The 13,890-nt window shown below is 47.6% G+C and overlaps 1 protein-coding gene across 3 annotated transcripts in view; it reads left to right on the top strand.

Moving 5' to 3' along the window:
• Nucleotides 1-615: 615 nt before the first annotated feature.
• The window catches only part of APBA1 (amyloid beta precursor protein binding family A member 1), a 61,256-nt gene continuing 47,981 nt past the window's right edge, over nt 616-13,890 (top strand). The window contains exons 1-2 of one of the 3 annotated variants that reach the window (XM_054727180.1): nt 616-729; nt 766-1,833. In XM_054727180.1, coding sequence (XP_054583155.1) covers nt 616-729; nt 766-1,833 — 1,182 coding nt within the window. Of the gene's footprint in view, nt 1,834-13,890 lie in introns of all 3 variants that reach the window. The other 2 variants (XM_054727179.1, XM_008142109.3) reach the window with 2 other exon arrangements.

The following is a 13,890-nucleotide window of genomic DNA, read 5'->3' as shown; positions in this document are numbered from 1 at the left end:
CCGGGAATAGCAGGAGAATCCATGGTGGTGGGCGCCTCCCTCAGATGGGCTGCCTGTCCGCACTGATAGCAACGGCTTCAAAACATTGAGATTTTTTTTTTCCTTTGAAATTTATTTAAAGAATCGTTTCTAAGGTTATTTAGGATCCTAGTTTATAGAGGTTTATCCCGGCCTAGCAGATAGAAAATGTGTCAATCGGCCCATTCAATTTAGCAGCACTCCTGATTCATCTGCATCAGAAACGGAACCTGAAGAGTAAGCCTCGTAGGGAACAAAGGCGCAGGAGGCCCTCCGTCGCCGGGGTGGGGGAGGGAGAACAGCCCCGGTAAGCAATTAAACAAGTGGATATGTAATTAGAAATTACGGGAAACCAAGAAAATGAACTAGGTGCTGTCAGACTGAGCTTCCATTTGCGATCATTTTTTAAATTGACCCAGATTCAGGAGGGATCCATAGCAGCTGTTTTTCAGGCCATCTTGGTGCTCCGCTTTCAGGACTACAGCCTGAACCACTTAACGCCCCCTCCTGCCCCTCTTGTCTTTCCAGGCGGGCGAAGCAGAATGAGCGCGCAGTGAGCCGGCCCAGCCTCTCTCCCAGCCGTCCCCGACGCCCACCATGAACCCCTTGGAGGGGGCCGCGGAGGTGGAGGTGACCGACGAGGCGGCAGGCGGGGAGGTGAACGAGTCGGTGGAGGCCGACCTGGAGCGCCCCGAGGTGGAGGAGGAGCAGGCGCAGGAGGTGCAGCAACAGCAGCAGCAGCAGCAGCAGCATGCGGGCCGGCCCCCGCGCGCGCTCGCCGTCGAGGACCCCCGCGCCCAGCCCGGGCCTCCGGAGGAAGAGGAGCGCGGGGAGTGCCTGGCGCGCTCGGCCAGCACGGAGAGCGGCTTCCACAACCACACGGACACGGCCGAGGGCGACGTGATCGCAGCGGCCCGCGACGGCGGCGACGACCCGGAGCGCACGCCGGACCCCGAGGACGAGAGCGCCTACGCCGTGCAGTACCGGCCCGAGGCCGAGGAGTACACGGAGCAGGCGGAGGCCGAGCACGCCGAGGCCACGCACCGCCTCGCGCTGCCCAACCACCTGCACTTCCACTCGCTGGAGCACGAGGAGGCCATGAACGCGGCCTACTCGGGCTACGTGTACACGCACCGGCTGTTCCACCGCGGCGAGGACGAGCCCTACGCCGAGCCCTACGCCGACTACGGCGGCCTCCAGGAGCACGTGTACGAGGAGATCGGGGACGCGCCCGAGCTGGACGCGCGCGACGGGCTGCGGTTGTACGAGCAGGAGCGCGACGAGGAGGCCGCGTACCGCCAGGAGGCCCTGGGCGCGCGGCTGCACCACTACGACGAGCGCTCGGACGGCGAGTCCGACAGCCCCGAGAAGGAGGCCGAGTTCGCCCCCTACCCGCGAATGGACAGCTACGAGCAGGAGGAGGACATCGACCAGATCGTGGCCGAGGTCAAGCAGAGCATGAGCTCGCAGAGCCTCGACAAGGCGGCCGAGGACATGCCGGAGGCCGAGCAGGACCTGGAGCGCGCCTCCACCCCCGGCGGAGGCCACCCCGACAGCCCCGGGCCGCCGGCCCCGGCTGGGCAGCAGCGGGCGGCGGGCACCGTGGTGGGCGAGGCGGTGCAGCGGTACAGCAAGGAGAAGAGGGATGCCATCTCGCTGGCCATCAAGGATATTAAGGAGGCCATCGAGGAGGTGAAAACCAGGACCATCCGTTCGCCTTACACCCCCGACGAGCCCAAAGAGCCCATCTGGGTCATGCGCCAGGACATTAGCCCCACCAGGGATTGCGATGACCAGAGGCCGGGGGATGGAGATGTAAGTACGCGCGGCCACGGGAGGAGACGAGTGCAGTGTGGCCGTGTTTGTCATTGGGGAATGAGTAGGAGATAAGTGGTCAGTGGGGATGCTAAAGTGTGTCCACTGTCAGCCTCAAAAATAGCTCGCACTTAAGCGCGAGGGAAACTCAGGCGGTTGGGAGTTCAAGTGTTAAATGAGCTTCTCAGATCTTAGAGGGATTGCTGTGAATCAGTGGTTCTCAGACTGCTCCTAGAACCCTTGTTCAGAAATGGATTTCTAGGCGCACCCCGCCCCCACCCACGCCCTCCCCGCCCTCCTTTCTCATTTAGAAGGTTTGGGGTGGGGCCTGAGAATGTGTAGTCCTGATTGAATGAGGAAAGCCTTTATTGGAAAGGTGCATTGCAAATGGGAGAAAGGTACTATTGTAATGGGGGACGTGGGAGGGAGGACCAGCTATAGGGTAATCTCTGACTCTGAGCTCTGCAGGAGTCCCTAGGGTTTGGGGGAAAAAAAGGGGGTTTCTTTTATAGGGAAGGGTAAACAATGCTGGAAAGGATGGGCATGAGGAAGTGGGCAGAAAGCATGGCAGATGAGAAAAATGTTTTAACCTGAGACCAGCCTATTGTCCTGAGAGGTTGCTGAGGAGGGGCTGTGGACTAGCCAGCGTTCAAGGACCTGGAGGAAAAGGAGAGAAGCTTAACCAAAGGTTGGTTTACAGGCATTTTGTTCCGATTAATCCGAAGTTCAGTCGATCTTCTGTCAGGGGAAGAGTGGGAATTTGGAAGTCTGTGTCTGACTTTGTCATAGGTACCAGTAATCAGGGGGGCACCTGTGAGTGAGTCTTATCTAAGGGATATGGGGGGTTCTTTGTGGTAAGCTGTTTCCCAAACACTTTGGTGGGGGACCCTTAACTTCTGCTGTTCACAGGGCTCGGGTGAAGTTTGACATGGTCACTAACGAGTTCCCAGGTGATGCTGATCTGCTGGTCCCAGAACCACAGTCTGGGATCACCGATTTAAAACGACCTCTGACAGGTTTGGCACAGAGAGTGCGGCCTCCTCCGAGGAGAGATTTTGGAGCCCTTTCCTGCCAGGAGTTTCCACCCACCTGTTCCTCACTGTGGCTTTCAGCAAGTGCTTAATTTAAGGCACCAGGGTGTCCTTCTCACGTCACAAAAGACGTGCTTTTGGTTTTAAACTGAATTATGCTTCTTTGTGAAGAGCTACCGAAAGCTATTGCTGTCCCATGTTGACATTTTACTTTCCATTTTTGAAATACCTGAGAAATTTGATAACATGGCAAGCTTGGGTGTCACAATCTATTCAAAATAAACCAAGAAGACTAACCTTTGGCCCACCACCTTGCTATAAAGATCCTCTTTCTGCTCCGACTCTCACTTTCCATTCTCCTGAAAATGTTTTAAGCGATTTCATTTAAAATGGGAGCTTGGAGTAAAAGAAGGGTCAGGAGGTTAAATTCAGTTTCATTTAATTCTTCATTTTATGAGTGCACTAGGCTGTTTCTCAGTATACCTTTTGGAGTGAGAAACCATTATTGGAAGCTGTTCATTTTACTTATACGGAAAGGGCTGTGCAGGTCAGAGAGGTATGGCTCGCCACCTCTTTTAGTAACCGTCAACATTTGCTGTCGGCTGATTAAATCTCCTGCGCCTTTAAGGAAAGGCTGGGAACCTGTAGGAAAAGATCTTCGTGCTCCCCCCACAGCAAGGGGGCAGCATTGGGTCAGTTAGGTCCATGATGTCCTGTATCTCTCTCTCTCCTGTTTTCCAGACTTCACATCCAAAAGGTTCAAAACAGGTGTGCTGACATGTATTTGACCTCCAGCATTTCCAGGTTCCTCTTGGCTAGGAGGGAGGGACTGCAGCAAGCATTTTGCAAATGAAGTGGAAATGGAGCAGGTTTTCAAAAGTAGGGAGCTGGCAAGAAGCTGGGTTCTACATTCTTTTAGAAACTTGGGAAGAGCTGCAGGAGCGTTAAGTCCAGATGCTGGCCTCGTCCTTCAGCTTTCCCACATGTACCAGCTCCTGAAAATTACCAGCAAAACCATGTTGTCCCTGCAGCCTCCTGATGAACCCTCAGCACAGCCTGCACTAGGGCAGGGCCGGGGCCGTCTTCCTTCTGTTCATTTATACTAAGACTAGAGGCCCGATGCATGAAATTCATGCAAGGGGCTAGGCCCCCGCCCGCCGTGGTGGTCCCTCTGCCCCGGCCCCTAATGCTTCAGCTTCGTCCGGAAGGTCGTCCAGAAGGATGTCCTTCATCTGGTCTAATTAGCATATTATACTTTTATTATTCTAGATAACCACTTAATCCTCTCCTTCATTCCAAAGGTAGAATTAATTATGGAATATCAGGTGATGCTTTAGAAACCCATACTGTCAGAAATTAGGCTTGGTTTTAAGAAATTGGTAAGTAAGGCTTACTGGGTTATGAATAGTTAATACCAAGCAAACCCCAAAACCTGAGCCTTAAAATATCCCACCAGTCAGTTGTAAGCCATTTAAATTTGTGTATTGTGCTTCATCTGCCAGGTGTTTTTATGGGAAAGACCTTCATTTGCTACTTCTTTGATGATAATATTGGGGGAGGGGTGGTTAGTATATAAATATACACATTCTGTTGATTTCCACCTCAGCATCAAGAAATATTTACTGCATACTCATTCCAGGTAGAAAATGGGAAGCACTATTAAAAGTCTGTCCAGGAGGTACTTGTTAAAAATACAAATTACTGCCTTTCCCTTCCAAACCAGATTACCTAAGTGGAGCCCAGTGAGCTGGGATTTGGGTTTTTTGTTTGTTTTCTGACTTTGTGTTATATTGTTTTGTAAATTCTCCCTGTGATTCTTAAGCATATAAAAGATTAAGAATCATTTATTTAAATTTTAAGAAAAGTATTCTCTGGGCAGTTTCCCCATATAATAGCAGTGGGGTTGAGACTTAACTACCTTTTATTAGCACAGGTACGGTTTGAACAAAAAGGGCTGCCCTGCTGTGGTTATGGTCAGCAGACCTGGGGAAGTGGCCCCGAAATTCTTATTCCAAAAGCAGTGCATTCTCAAATTGGCATGACCAGAAGCTATAATGAAGCACATGAAAAACACCTGTATTACCACTTGCCAGAGATAACTGCTGATAGCTCAGTCTGCTTTTAACACGACTTTTAATTCCCTCGGAACTTGAGCATTTTCCTCTTCACTTGGCGCGAGCTGGCATTTGCTTGCTGATGACCTGTGCAGATGCAAAGATAGGGTTGCTCATTAGCGAGAACTTATTGAACACATAGGAGATGCTCAGCACTGAGGGGAAATAATTGCTTTCTGAAAATTTAAAAAATACTTATTAATCCTTTGCTTCTAGTAAAGACTTTCCCTTTTCCAGATATGTGTTTGAAAACTGCGTCCCAACCCCCTTCTTGAAAAAAATATCAGTAATGAATGCCCAGTTCTGAAAAGTTCCACCGCCTAGCAATCTCTTTTTAGGCAACAAAGGAGAGAACAGAGTCCTGGTAGGATCAGAGAGATGGAGGGTAGCAGCGCACAGTATTAATTGGATGGTGTTGGATACTTTGGTGTGTTCTGCAGCTTGAAATCGTGTTTAACTCCGCTCCCTCTTAAAGCTACACTAAAATGATAGTAAAATAATAAAAGTATGTAAAACCACAAGCACCACAAGACAGAGGAAACAGCAGCAGCTGAGAACAACAAAATTTGGGGACACTGGTGCTCCCCTGTATTTCCAGTTGTCCTCTTCTGCTGAGCACAGGGAGGACTGTACTGTCCTTCCTTGTTCCCTAGACGTTAGGCCTGGCCCATGAAATAGGAGCAGTGAGCAGAGTTCTCCCCCTGAAGCCTCAGGTCACAAGACTCAGAGCCTCTATCAGCCTGGGTCCCGAGTGACCCTGATGAGCAGGGCTCCCTGCTGACCCCGTGGACGTGCAGTGTGAGAGAGGAATCAACGTGGGGGGGGGGGGTTTGTTATCAGAGCAGAGCCTGATCCATCCTGAGAAATAACTGATAGGTTTCTGTTTCCTTTGCTGAGTGGCCGTAAGGATTTTGCTATGGACCCTAAGAAAGGCTTGGGAATTCGAGACACCGGACACCTCAGATGGCAGGAGTATGGCTGGGAAAACAGCAGTGTTTGAAAGTCTGTCATTAGGAGAGGTTAGATCCCTTGTCCAGCTTCTGTGGGCAGGTTACCTCTCCTCCCCTGCCCACAGAAGACGGGAGGTACTATGAGGAGAGGGTGAGTCGGAGAAGCACTGGAAGTGGGGGCACTAGTCGAAGCTGAAAATGGATGAAGAGCCTTAAAGAACACACGCCTGCTGAACTGCGAGACTCAGACTGCCTCAGAGTTCTTAGCTGTCAAGCTTAGAACCCACCCGACCCCACACTCCAGCAGGAGACTAGAATATTCCTCTCTGAGGAAACAGACCCAGGAGAAGATACCTACAGACACTCATGTTTGGGGGTTCCCAAACATAGCACCTGGCTCCCTACCAGATCACCCCACAGTAAAGGTTCCTGCCATGCATGTGCTTTTTTTTGACACACAGTGAAATAGACATGGACATCCAAGGATCACCAGACATTCGAAGAACATCTCTAACATGAAAGACAAAGATACAGAAAAAGCAAATGAAGAAAGGAACTTGGAGAAATAAAGGCAGTGCTCAGAGCAGAAGAAAACTATACTAGTAAAACACTTATCAATGTTTTCAGAAAGGAAGCCACTAAATTATATTGCTTTATTTTAATAAAACATTTTTAAACTAAAATATATGACAGCAGAAGTTTAAAATTAACATTTAAAAATCCTTCAGTAGGAAGGGTAGAAGACAAAATAGAGGAAATCTTCAAGGAAGTAGAATAATTTGGGCAAAAGGAATGAAAGTAGTAGGAACATAAATAAATAAAATGGAGACATTATGAAAGATTATTTCCTAGAACCAAATGACATGAGATTTTCCCTGATTAAAAGGTTCCACTGGGTACCTAGAACAATGAAATAAAAAGACCCACAGACATTTCAGAAAACTGGAAAAAGAGAAGATCCGGCAAGCTTTCAGGAAAGTAAAAGCAGGTTTACAAATGATCAGGAATCACAATGGTGTTGGACTTCTCAAACAACTGGGAGATCTACACGCAGCCTAATTTCCAATTAAGTGTGAAGGTGGAATACAGATGTTTTCAGAAATGCAGGGTCCCAGAAAATGTCCCTCCCCTACACCCTTTCTCAGGAAACTACTAGGCAGTTGTCCCTCCAAATGAGAGCGTAAATCAAAGCAGAAGATGCAAGATCTGAGAAATGGGATCCAACATGGGAAATAGACAAAGGGACTCCCCAGGGTGATGAGGTCAGAGATCCCACATGACAGCTGAAAGGCAGGCCACGGCAGCAGCCAATCCAGTGTGGCCCAGAACTTGGAGGGCTCCACGGAGGTTTCCCGAAAGAATGGAAATGGAAGATTTCCTAATATGATTATACTGAGGGGAACCTTAGATTGTTTTAGGAGAGTTTGGCATGAATTATTGATTAATAAACAGAAAACTAAATGAATGGAAAAACAATTCAGTTCATTTTCTGACTAAAAACAATGGTTATACAGGCAAGAAATATAATAAAAGAATGCATGTGTCTCCGCAGGGAAGAGCATACACATAGTCTTCAGCGTACAAACACTGAATATTGACTAACCAAAAATTGTAATATTGAGAGAGTAAGGAAAGATGCATTAGAAAAGCAGTAAATCCTAGTCTTTTATGGTAGAAGCCAATTCTAAAATGGAAAAATCAAGGTGAATCAGTGTAAACACAATGTTTATGAGTATCATACATAGTAAATACTGGAAGAAATGCTAAAAGACTAAGGGTGGAAAGAAATAGGGAAAAGAACCTCCATGTTTGCCATAAAACTAGACAGTATTGTTTGACTTTTAAAACTATATTCATGTACTAGAGGCCTGGTGCACGGATTTGTGCACCAGTGGGGCCCCTCAGCCTGGCCTGCAGGATCGGGCCAAAACCAGCTCTCAGAAATCCCCCGAGGGGTCCTGGATTGTGAGAGGGCACAGGCCAGGCCAAGGGACCCCACCGGTGCACAATGGGGGCCAGGGAGGGCTCCAGGGCGTGTCCCACCTATCTCGCTCAGACCCGATCAGCTGGACCCCAGCAGCAAGCTAACTTACTGGTGGGAGCGTCTGCCCCCTGGTGGTCAGTGCACATCATAGTGAGTCGTTGAGCGGCCTTAGCATATCATCAGCATATTACGCTTTGATTGGTTGAACAGCCGACCTGTCAACCAAACACTTGGCATATTTGGCTTTTATTATATAGGATTTCTTTGCCTTAAATTAAAAATATAAAAAATATAAAAGAGTTGGGATCATTATTCAGAGATCACTCACTCAACAGAGGGATCCTTTCATTGTTACTGTTTTCTTGAAAAAATAGAAAAAGGCAAACACTTCTGTATATTATATGTGCCCTATTTAGAAAATGACTGTTTTAGTAACTGTTATATGGTAAGGTAAATGTTCTGAGTTTTCCATTTTAATTTCATGGCTTACATTACACACATCAGAGTAAAGAAGTAAAAAGTAGGTCAAGGGCTGTGGCTGTTCTACTTAAGGTGAAGAACCCTAATTGGAAAGGGGGTTTGCACTTTGGCAATGCAAAGCCTCATGCATTTGAGAGCTGTGGGCTTGAAAACGAGCTGGAGTTTGGAAACCACTGAACACAGGTGGGAAGGTAGCAGGAAGAATACCAACAACTGCAGAGGTCACATGTGGGTGCATTCACTGCTCTCAAGTTTGTATACGAATTTAGGTTCATGGTTTTTACTTTTAAAATGAAATGTTTCGAGATACTTCCTTTACCGGGCTACATTTAATGGCCCATCCTACAATTTAGGATCAGCAGTGAATTGCCGTGTCTCTGCCAATGAAAAGGAATGCTTGACGAAAGAGAATTTAGTTGTAACAAAAACAAAATGAGCCATTTTTCTATGAGCTGTGAGGACCTGATGTGACCAGGGGAGGTAACTTTTTAAGGATGTAATGATCTTCCTGTTACAACTTCAAAAGGAGAAAGCTTGACCTTGAAATCTCTCTTGGTGAGCAAATAATTCATTTCAATCATGAGAAAACAAGAGGAAGTTGGAGGATATGTGTCTTGCTCTCTCCTCCTGGGTATGAAGTATTGGCTCTGATTCTTTTAACTCACCTTCAGAGTTTCACCTGTGGGTTCAGCTCCAGGCAGGCCCTGTTTCCAGGGCTGGGCAGGTGCCTTCCCACTGACATCCAGCCGTGTTGGAATCAGCAGAGCAAGCCTGTCTGATGATCGGCACAGCAGAAGGCCAGGGCGCAAATTACTCTGTGCTCCATGGCATGGAAGTACGTGATGGGAAAGATTGGTTTTTTTAAACCCCCAGGCTCCAATCTTTTTCGCTTCACCTGACTCCACTCCCAAGAGGAATCTTTCTCAACTTCGTAATGGATTGTCTCACTAGTCAGTGTCTATGTGAAACTGTGCCAGGAAGTGACAGGGCAAGCAGCAGGGAAGAGAATGGACGATTTCGCCGGAGAGACTTTTGCTATCACTTTCCAGATAGAAATGCAGCCCACAGGGCCGCAGTTCGGGTGTCTGACATGCTCTCTTAATAAGCTGGGGCTCAAGAAACTTCCCAGGAGTTTTTAGAAGAATTATGTCAGCTCCCCTCACTGTGCACTCGGGACGTTTCCTCTGCTAAGTGCACTGGGGCGACGGGAGGAAGGGAAGGGGCAGGGAGAGGAACGGATATGTCAGAGATAATTGAATTCCATATGTAGCCCAATTAAATTCTGGGCCTGAGTAGTCCTGGGAAAATCTGAAATGTGATTTGTCCATAAACGTGATTATCTTCAAAATTAGGAGAAATGCTCCCACTGCAAGTGCAGCTGGCAACATGTTCTTACTACAAAGAAATGTCGTTTCTCTGTCCACTTTCTCCGAAACGGTTTTCACTGACCGGTTTCCTGAGAGCAGCACAGAGATGGTGTTGTTTTATTTCACCAAAGGCCACCTCACCCTCCCGAAGAGTCCCGCTGGCAGTTTCTCTCTCCGGCTTGTCCCCAGTGGAGAAGCAGGCTCTTACTGCCTGCTGGGCCTGCCTGGTAGACCTCTTGAGTTGGCCAGACCCTGCCAGCAGGACAATCAGGCTCGGAATGCATCAAACCAGGGTTGGGGCCCACCTGGGCATTTTGACCTCAGTTTCCCAGATCGAATGGCTAAAAGTAGCTGGGTCCTGTGACCTAGTCGCCTTGGCCTGCCAGTCATTGTCTTGGACACATTTCACCGAGCTTTAGAGGGCATATCATCCTGGATGTCTAATGCCCTTTGTCTTAGGCAAACTTAAGGAGATTTCCCCAGGAAGTAATTTCCTAGTGTCAATTCCCAGTATGACTAGGCAGATCCCACTGGACTGAGACCATATGGCTCCTTTGGCATGTAAGGATCACACACCCATACTTACTCACTAACCTTGTACTTACAGACTCAAAATCTGCTTCTGCTTATCCACACTTGCCTCGATACCACACTGGCTCTCACCTCCATCCAGATCACATTTCCCCATTCAATATCGTCATGGCCCCAATTAGCATTTTTGGAAGTTGGATCTTGACCTCAGAGTTTCTGAGGCCCAGTCAAAATTGGTAACCACCAACTTAAACTGTGGACTACAGTTGAACGCTTGATTCTTTACTATATTATCTACTTGTCTTACCTGCATTAGCCTGTTGCCTCTGGAATTCGCTGTCAGGCTTTGAAGGCAATAGTGTCTTATCCTCCTCTTGTATTCGAGTAAGTCACACAGAGTTGATTGTATGCTATTATATATAAAGATTTGCCCTACAGTTGACCTGCTGCAGTTACCTTGAGTTGATCACCTGCTTTCTTCCTTGGCTTCAGTTTCCTCATCAGTAAAATGAGTTATTCGATTTATCTTCCAGGATGACTATGGGAGAAAAGGGTTTTGCAGATATTGACTTATCTATGGAAATGTGAAATCAGAATCACAAGTTTGATGCATTAGTTGCCTCAGTAGGTCAAAGCTCACGTAGCATTTAGGGTTGGTCAATGGCAAGCTAAGTTAGGAGGAGTTGGTTGTTAGCACCCCTTCCTCACCGTCTCCAGGCTGGTATTTGTTTTCTGCTTTCCCTCCCAGGCCTCTACTGTCCTGCCAGTCCTGGTTATGTACTCCGAATGACCTGAGCTCGCCGCTTCCCCCTTAAGCAGTAATATATTGTCAGCCTCTTCTTCAGAGCTGGTCTCATTAACTAAAACTAAACTGCTAATTAGTGATAATGGCAACATGCATGACCCCCTTCAGATAACATTTACCTTTTATTGGCATCTTCAATTCCAAAGGCCAATTGGAGAAAGTATTTTGAGGCAGGAAACCAGTACAGCACTAACACTTCTTATTCAGAAACCAGCCACTCTCTTACTGAGAAGAAGATATTGTCAAAACCCTGGTAAGTGAGGGCCTGATGTTAACACCTGCCTCACTGATCATGTGCACTTTTGTGCCCACCTTTTTTTTTTCTTTTTTAATTTTGAGAAAGGTGATGTAAAGAGGGTGGAGGAACATCCTGGCTTCTTCTGGGCCTTGATTTCCTTGACATCACCTCCTCCCTGTCCTCTCTCCCTTCCCCTCTGCCCTGAAGTCAGCATCAGCCTACATGGATTTTTTTCTTCTTATTGTTGCTAAGAAACTATTGACCAAGGTCAAGTGCACATGCTAATTCATTAAGGCTTGTTAGCAACATCTTATCCTGTTGACCTTGCGGTTGTGTTGTCAGGCTTACAAGGGCGAGTGAAAAGAACTGGTTTACCGCTGGAGGATTCTGTGCTCCTGAAGGATTCCTGCTAAGCTATTCTGAATTGAGAAATTTCTTCTTGCAAATCCACACCTCCTCAGGGAGTTCCAGCCAGCCAGTTTTTCTAGGGTCTGGATAGTAAGGGGTAGAGCTGAAATGGGATCTGAAGTCAAGCAGATAGACTTTAGGATGAATTTACATTGTGTTGGGGCCTGACTTCCCCAAGTGGATTAATTCCTAGCTGGAATATAATGTTTTCTTCGCATGTAGGGGCAAGGGTGAGGAAAGAGATCTAGGATAGTTGGCTCCGGACTATGTCCACCTGTGGCCTGAAAAGGACTAGACTCTATGCATCCTTATCTCAGACTGCTCTCTTGGTCTCCTATGGGAAAGTAGACATCCCAGGGTTGGCTCTAAAACCAACTTTGTTCTTTTCTATGGTTCAGACTTTTTAGAAAAAAGTTGGCTGCCCTAACTGGTGTGGCTTAGTAGGTTAAGCATCATCCCATGCACCAAAAGGTTGCGGGTTTAATTCTCAGTCAGGGCATATGCCTAGGTTGTGGGCTTGATTCCCAGTTGGGGGTGTGCAGGAGGCAGCCAATCAATGTTGCACTCTCACAGCGATGTTTCTCTCTCCCTCTCCCCCCCCCCCCCCTTCTCTAAAAATCAATAAAACTATAAATTAAAAAAGTTGACTGGCAGACCTTTCAGGTCAGCATCCCAGAAACATAACCTTAGGACCGAAGGATCTGCTCTCAGGACAGCAGCAGTGGGCCCCAGTGTTTTACCAAGTAGACCTCAGAAACCGATGGGACACCTCTCCTTAGACAAGTGAATGGTATCAAAGGAATAACATGCTGTTCTCAATCACCCACCATGCAAAGTGCCATAAAGTCACTGAGTTATTATAATTGTTATAGTTGCTCCCTGCCAACACTTTTGCGGTTAATCAAGCACTGTTTACATATAGGACATTGTGACTAAGAAATAGGGTCTGGCCGCAAAGCTCTGCCGTTTATCATTTGTCAGTGAGCCAGAGGGAATTGTGACTACTGTCCCTAGTCACAAACTGAGAGTCTGTCTCACAATTTGTCATCCACTCCTTCAACAAATATTTTCAAGTTCACCCTATAAGTCAGGCACTGTGCAAGACACTAAGATGCAGCAGCAACTGAGATTCAGGCTCTGGCTAGCATAGACACAGCCCTGCCTGTGCAGAGTCTGTGATCTACTTTAGGTGAGCCCTCAGCCAGACCTCCAAGCTTCCTCTGCTCTTGAGGCTTTCACCTGAAGCCTTATTTGGTGTTTTGGCTATAGCTCTCTACTGCTGAGTAACACATTGCCCAGAACTTAGTGGCATATAGCAAGCCACATTGGTTTTCTCACAGTTCCTATGGCCCAGAATCTGGCATGGCCTAGCTGGCTCTCTGCTTGTGGTTCTCTCAGAGGCTGCAATCAAGGTGTCAGTGGCCTGTGGTCACCTTAAGGCTCTCCTGGGGAAAGACCTGCTCCCAAGCTCATACGCTTGTTCAGATCCTTATGGGCTGTTGGACTAAGGGTCTCTCAGTTCCCCACTGAGTAATGGCCAGAGGCATCCCTGGTTCTTTGCCGTGTGAGCCCTCTCCTACATGGCAGCTCACTTTAAAAAGTACGCAAGACAAGATGACCATAGCGTCTTAGAGCAAGATGGAAGTCATAGTCTTTTGCACAAGGGTGTGAATACCTGGAGGTGTGGGGATCATTGGAGACCATCGAGAAGCCTGCCTAACATGTTTGGTATCTGTCATTACCTTTTGCCAGCAAAGAGCTGCTGGGCTTAAAACCTGAGGACACAGCAGCTGCTGGCCTTGTTCTCCATTCCCAACTCCAGGGCTGTATTTATTTGTCTGGCTGAGAATAGGCCGATCTGCAGATTCTGAGATAATAGAACAAAGCTAAAGTGGTGAAAAAGGGAACAATAGTGTGTGCCAGCACAGAGATGAGGCAGGTGGCCATGCCAGAGAAAGTTGAGGCTCAGGAGTGCCTGTGGAGATAGGAAAGAGGAGGGATTGTCATGAAGGAATAGGCATTCCATGTGGATTCTTCATAAGGAGATGGATTTTAACTTTATTCTCAAGGGACTGCCAGGGTCAAAAGAATTTGCTGTCAAGACTCATTTGAAAGTTAAGGCGGAGGTTTTCAATCAGTGTGCGGATGA

The sequence above is a fragment of the Eptesicus fuscus genome, chromosome 15, assembly GCF_027574615.1.
Source record: "Eptesicus fuscus isolate TK198812 chromosome 15, DD_ASM_mEF_20220401, whole genome shotgun sequence".
In the NCBI taxonomy this organism is placed as follows: Eukaryota; Metazoa; Chordata; class Mammalia; order Chiroptera; family Vespertilionidae; genus Eptesicus; species Eptesicus fuscus.
This window is presented reverse-complemented; position numbering and strand designations above follow the sequence as displayed.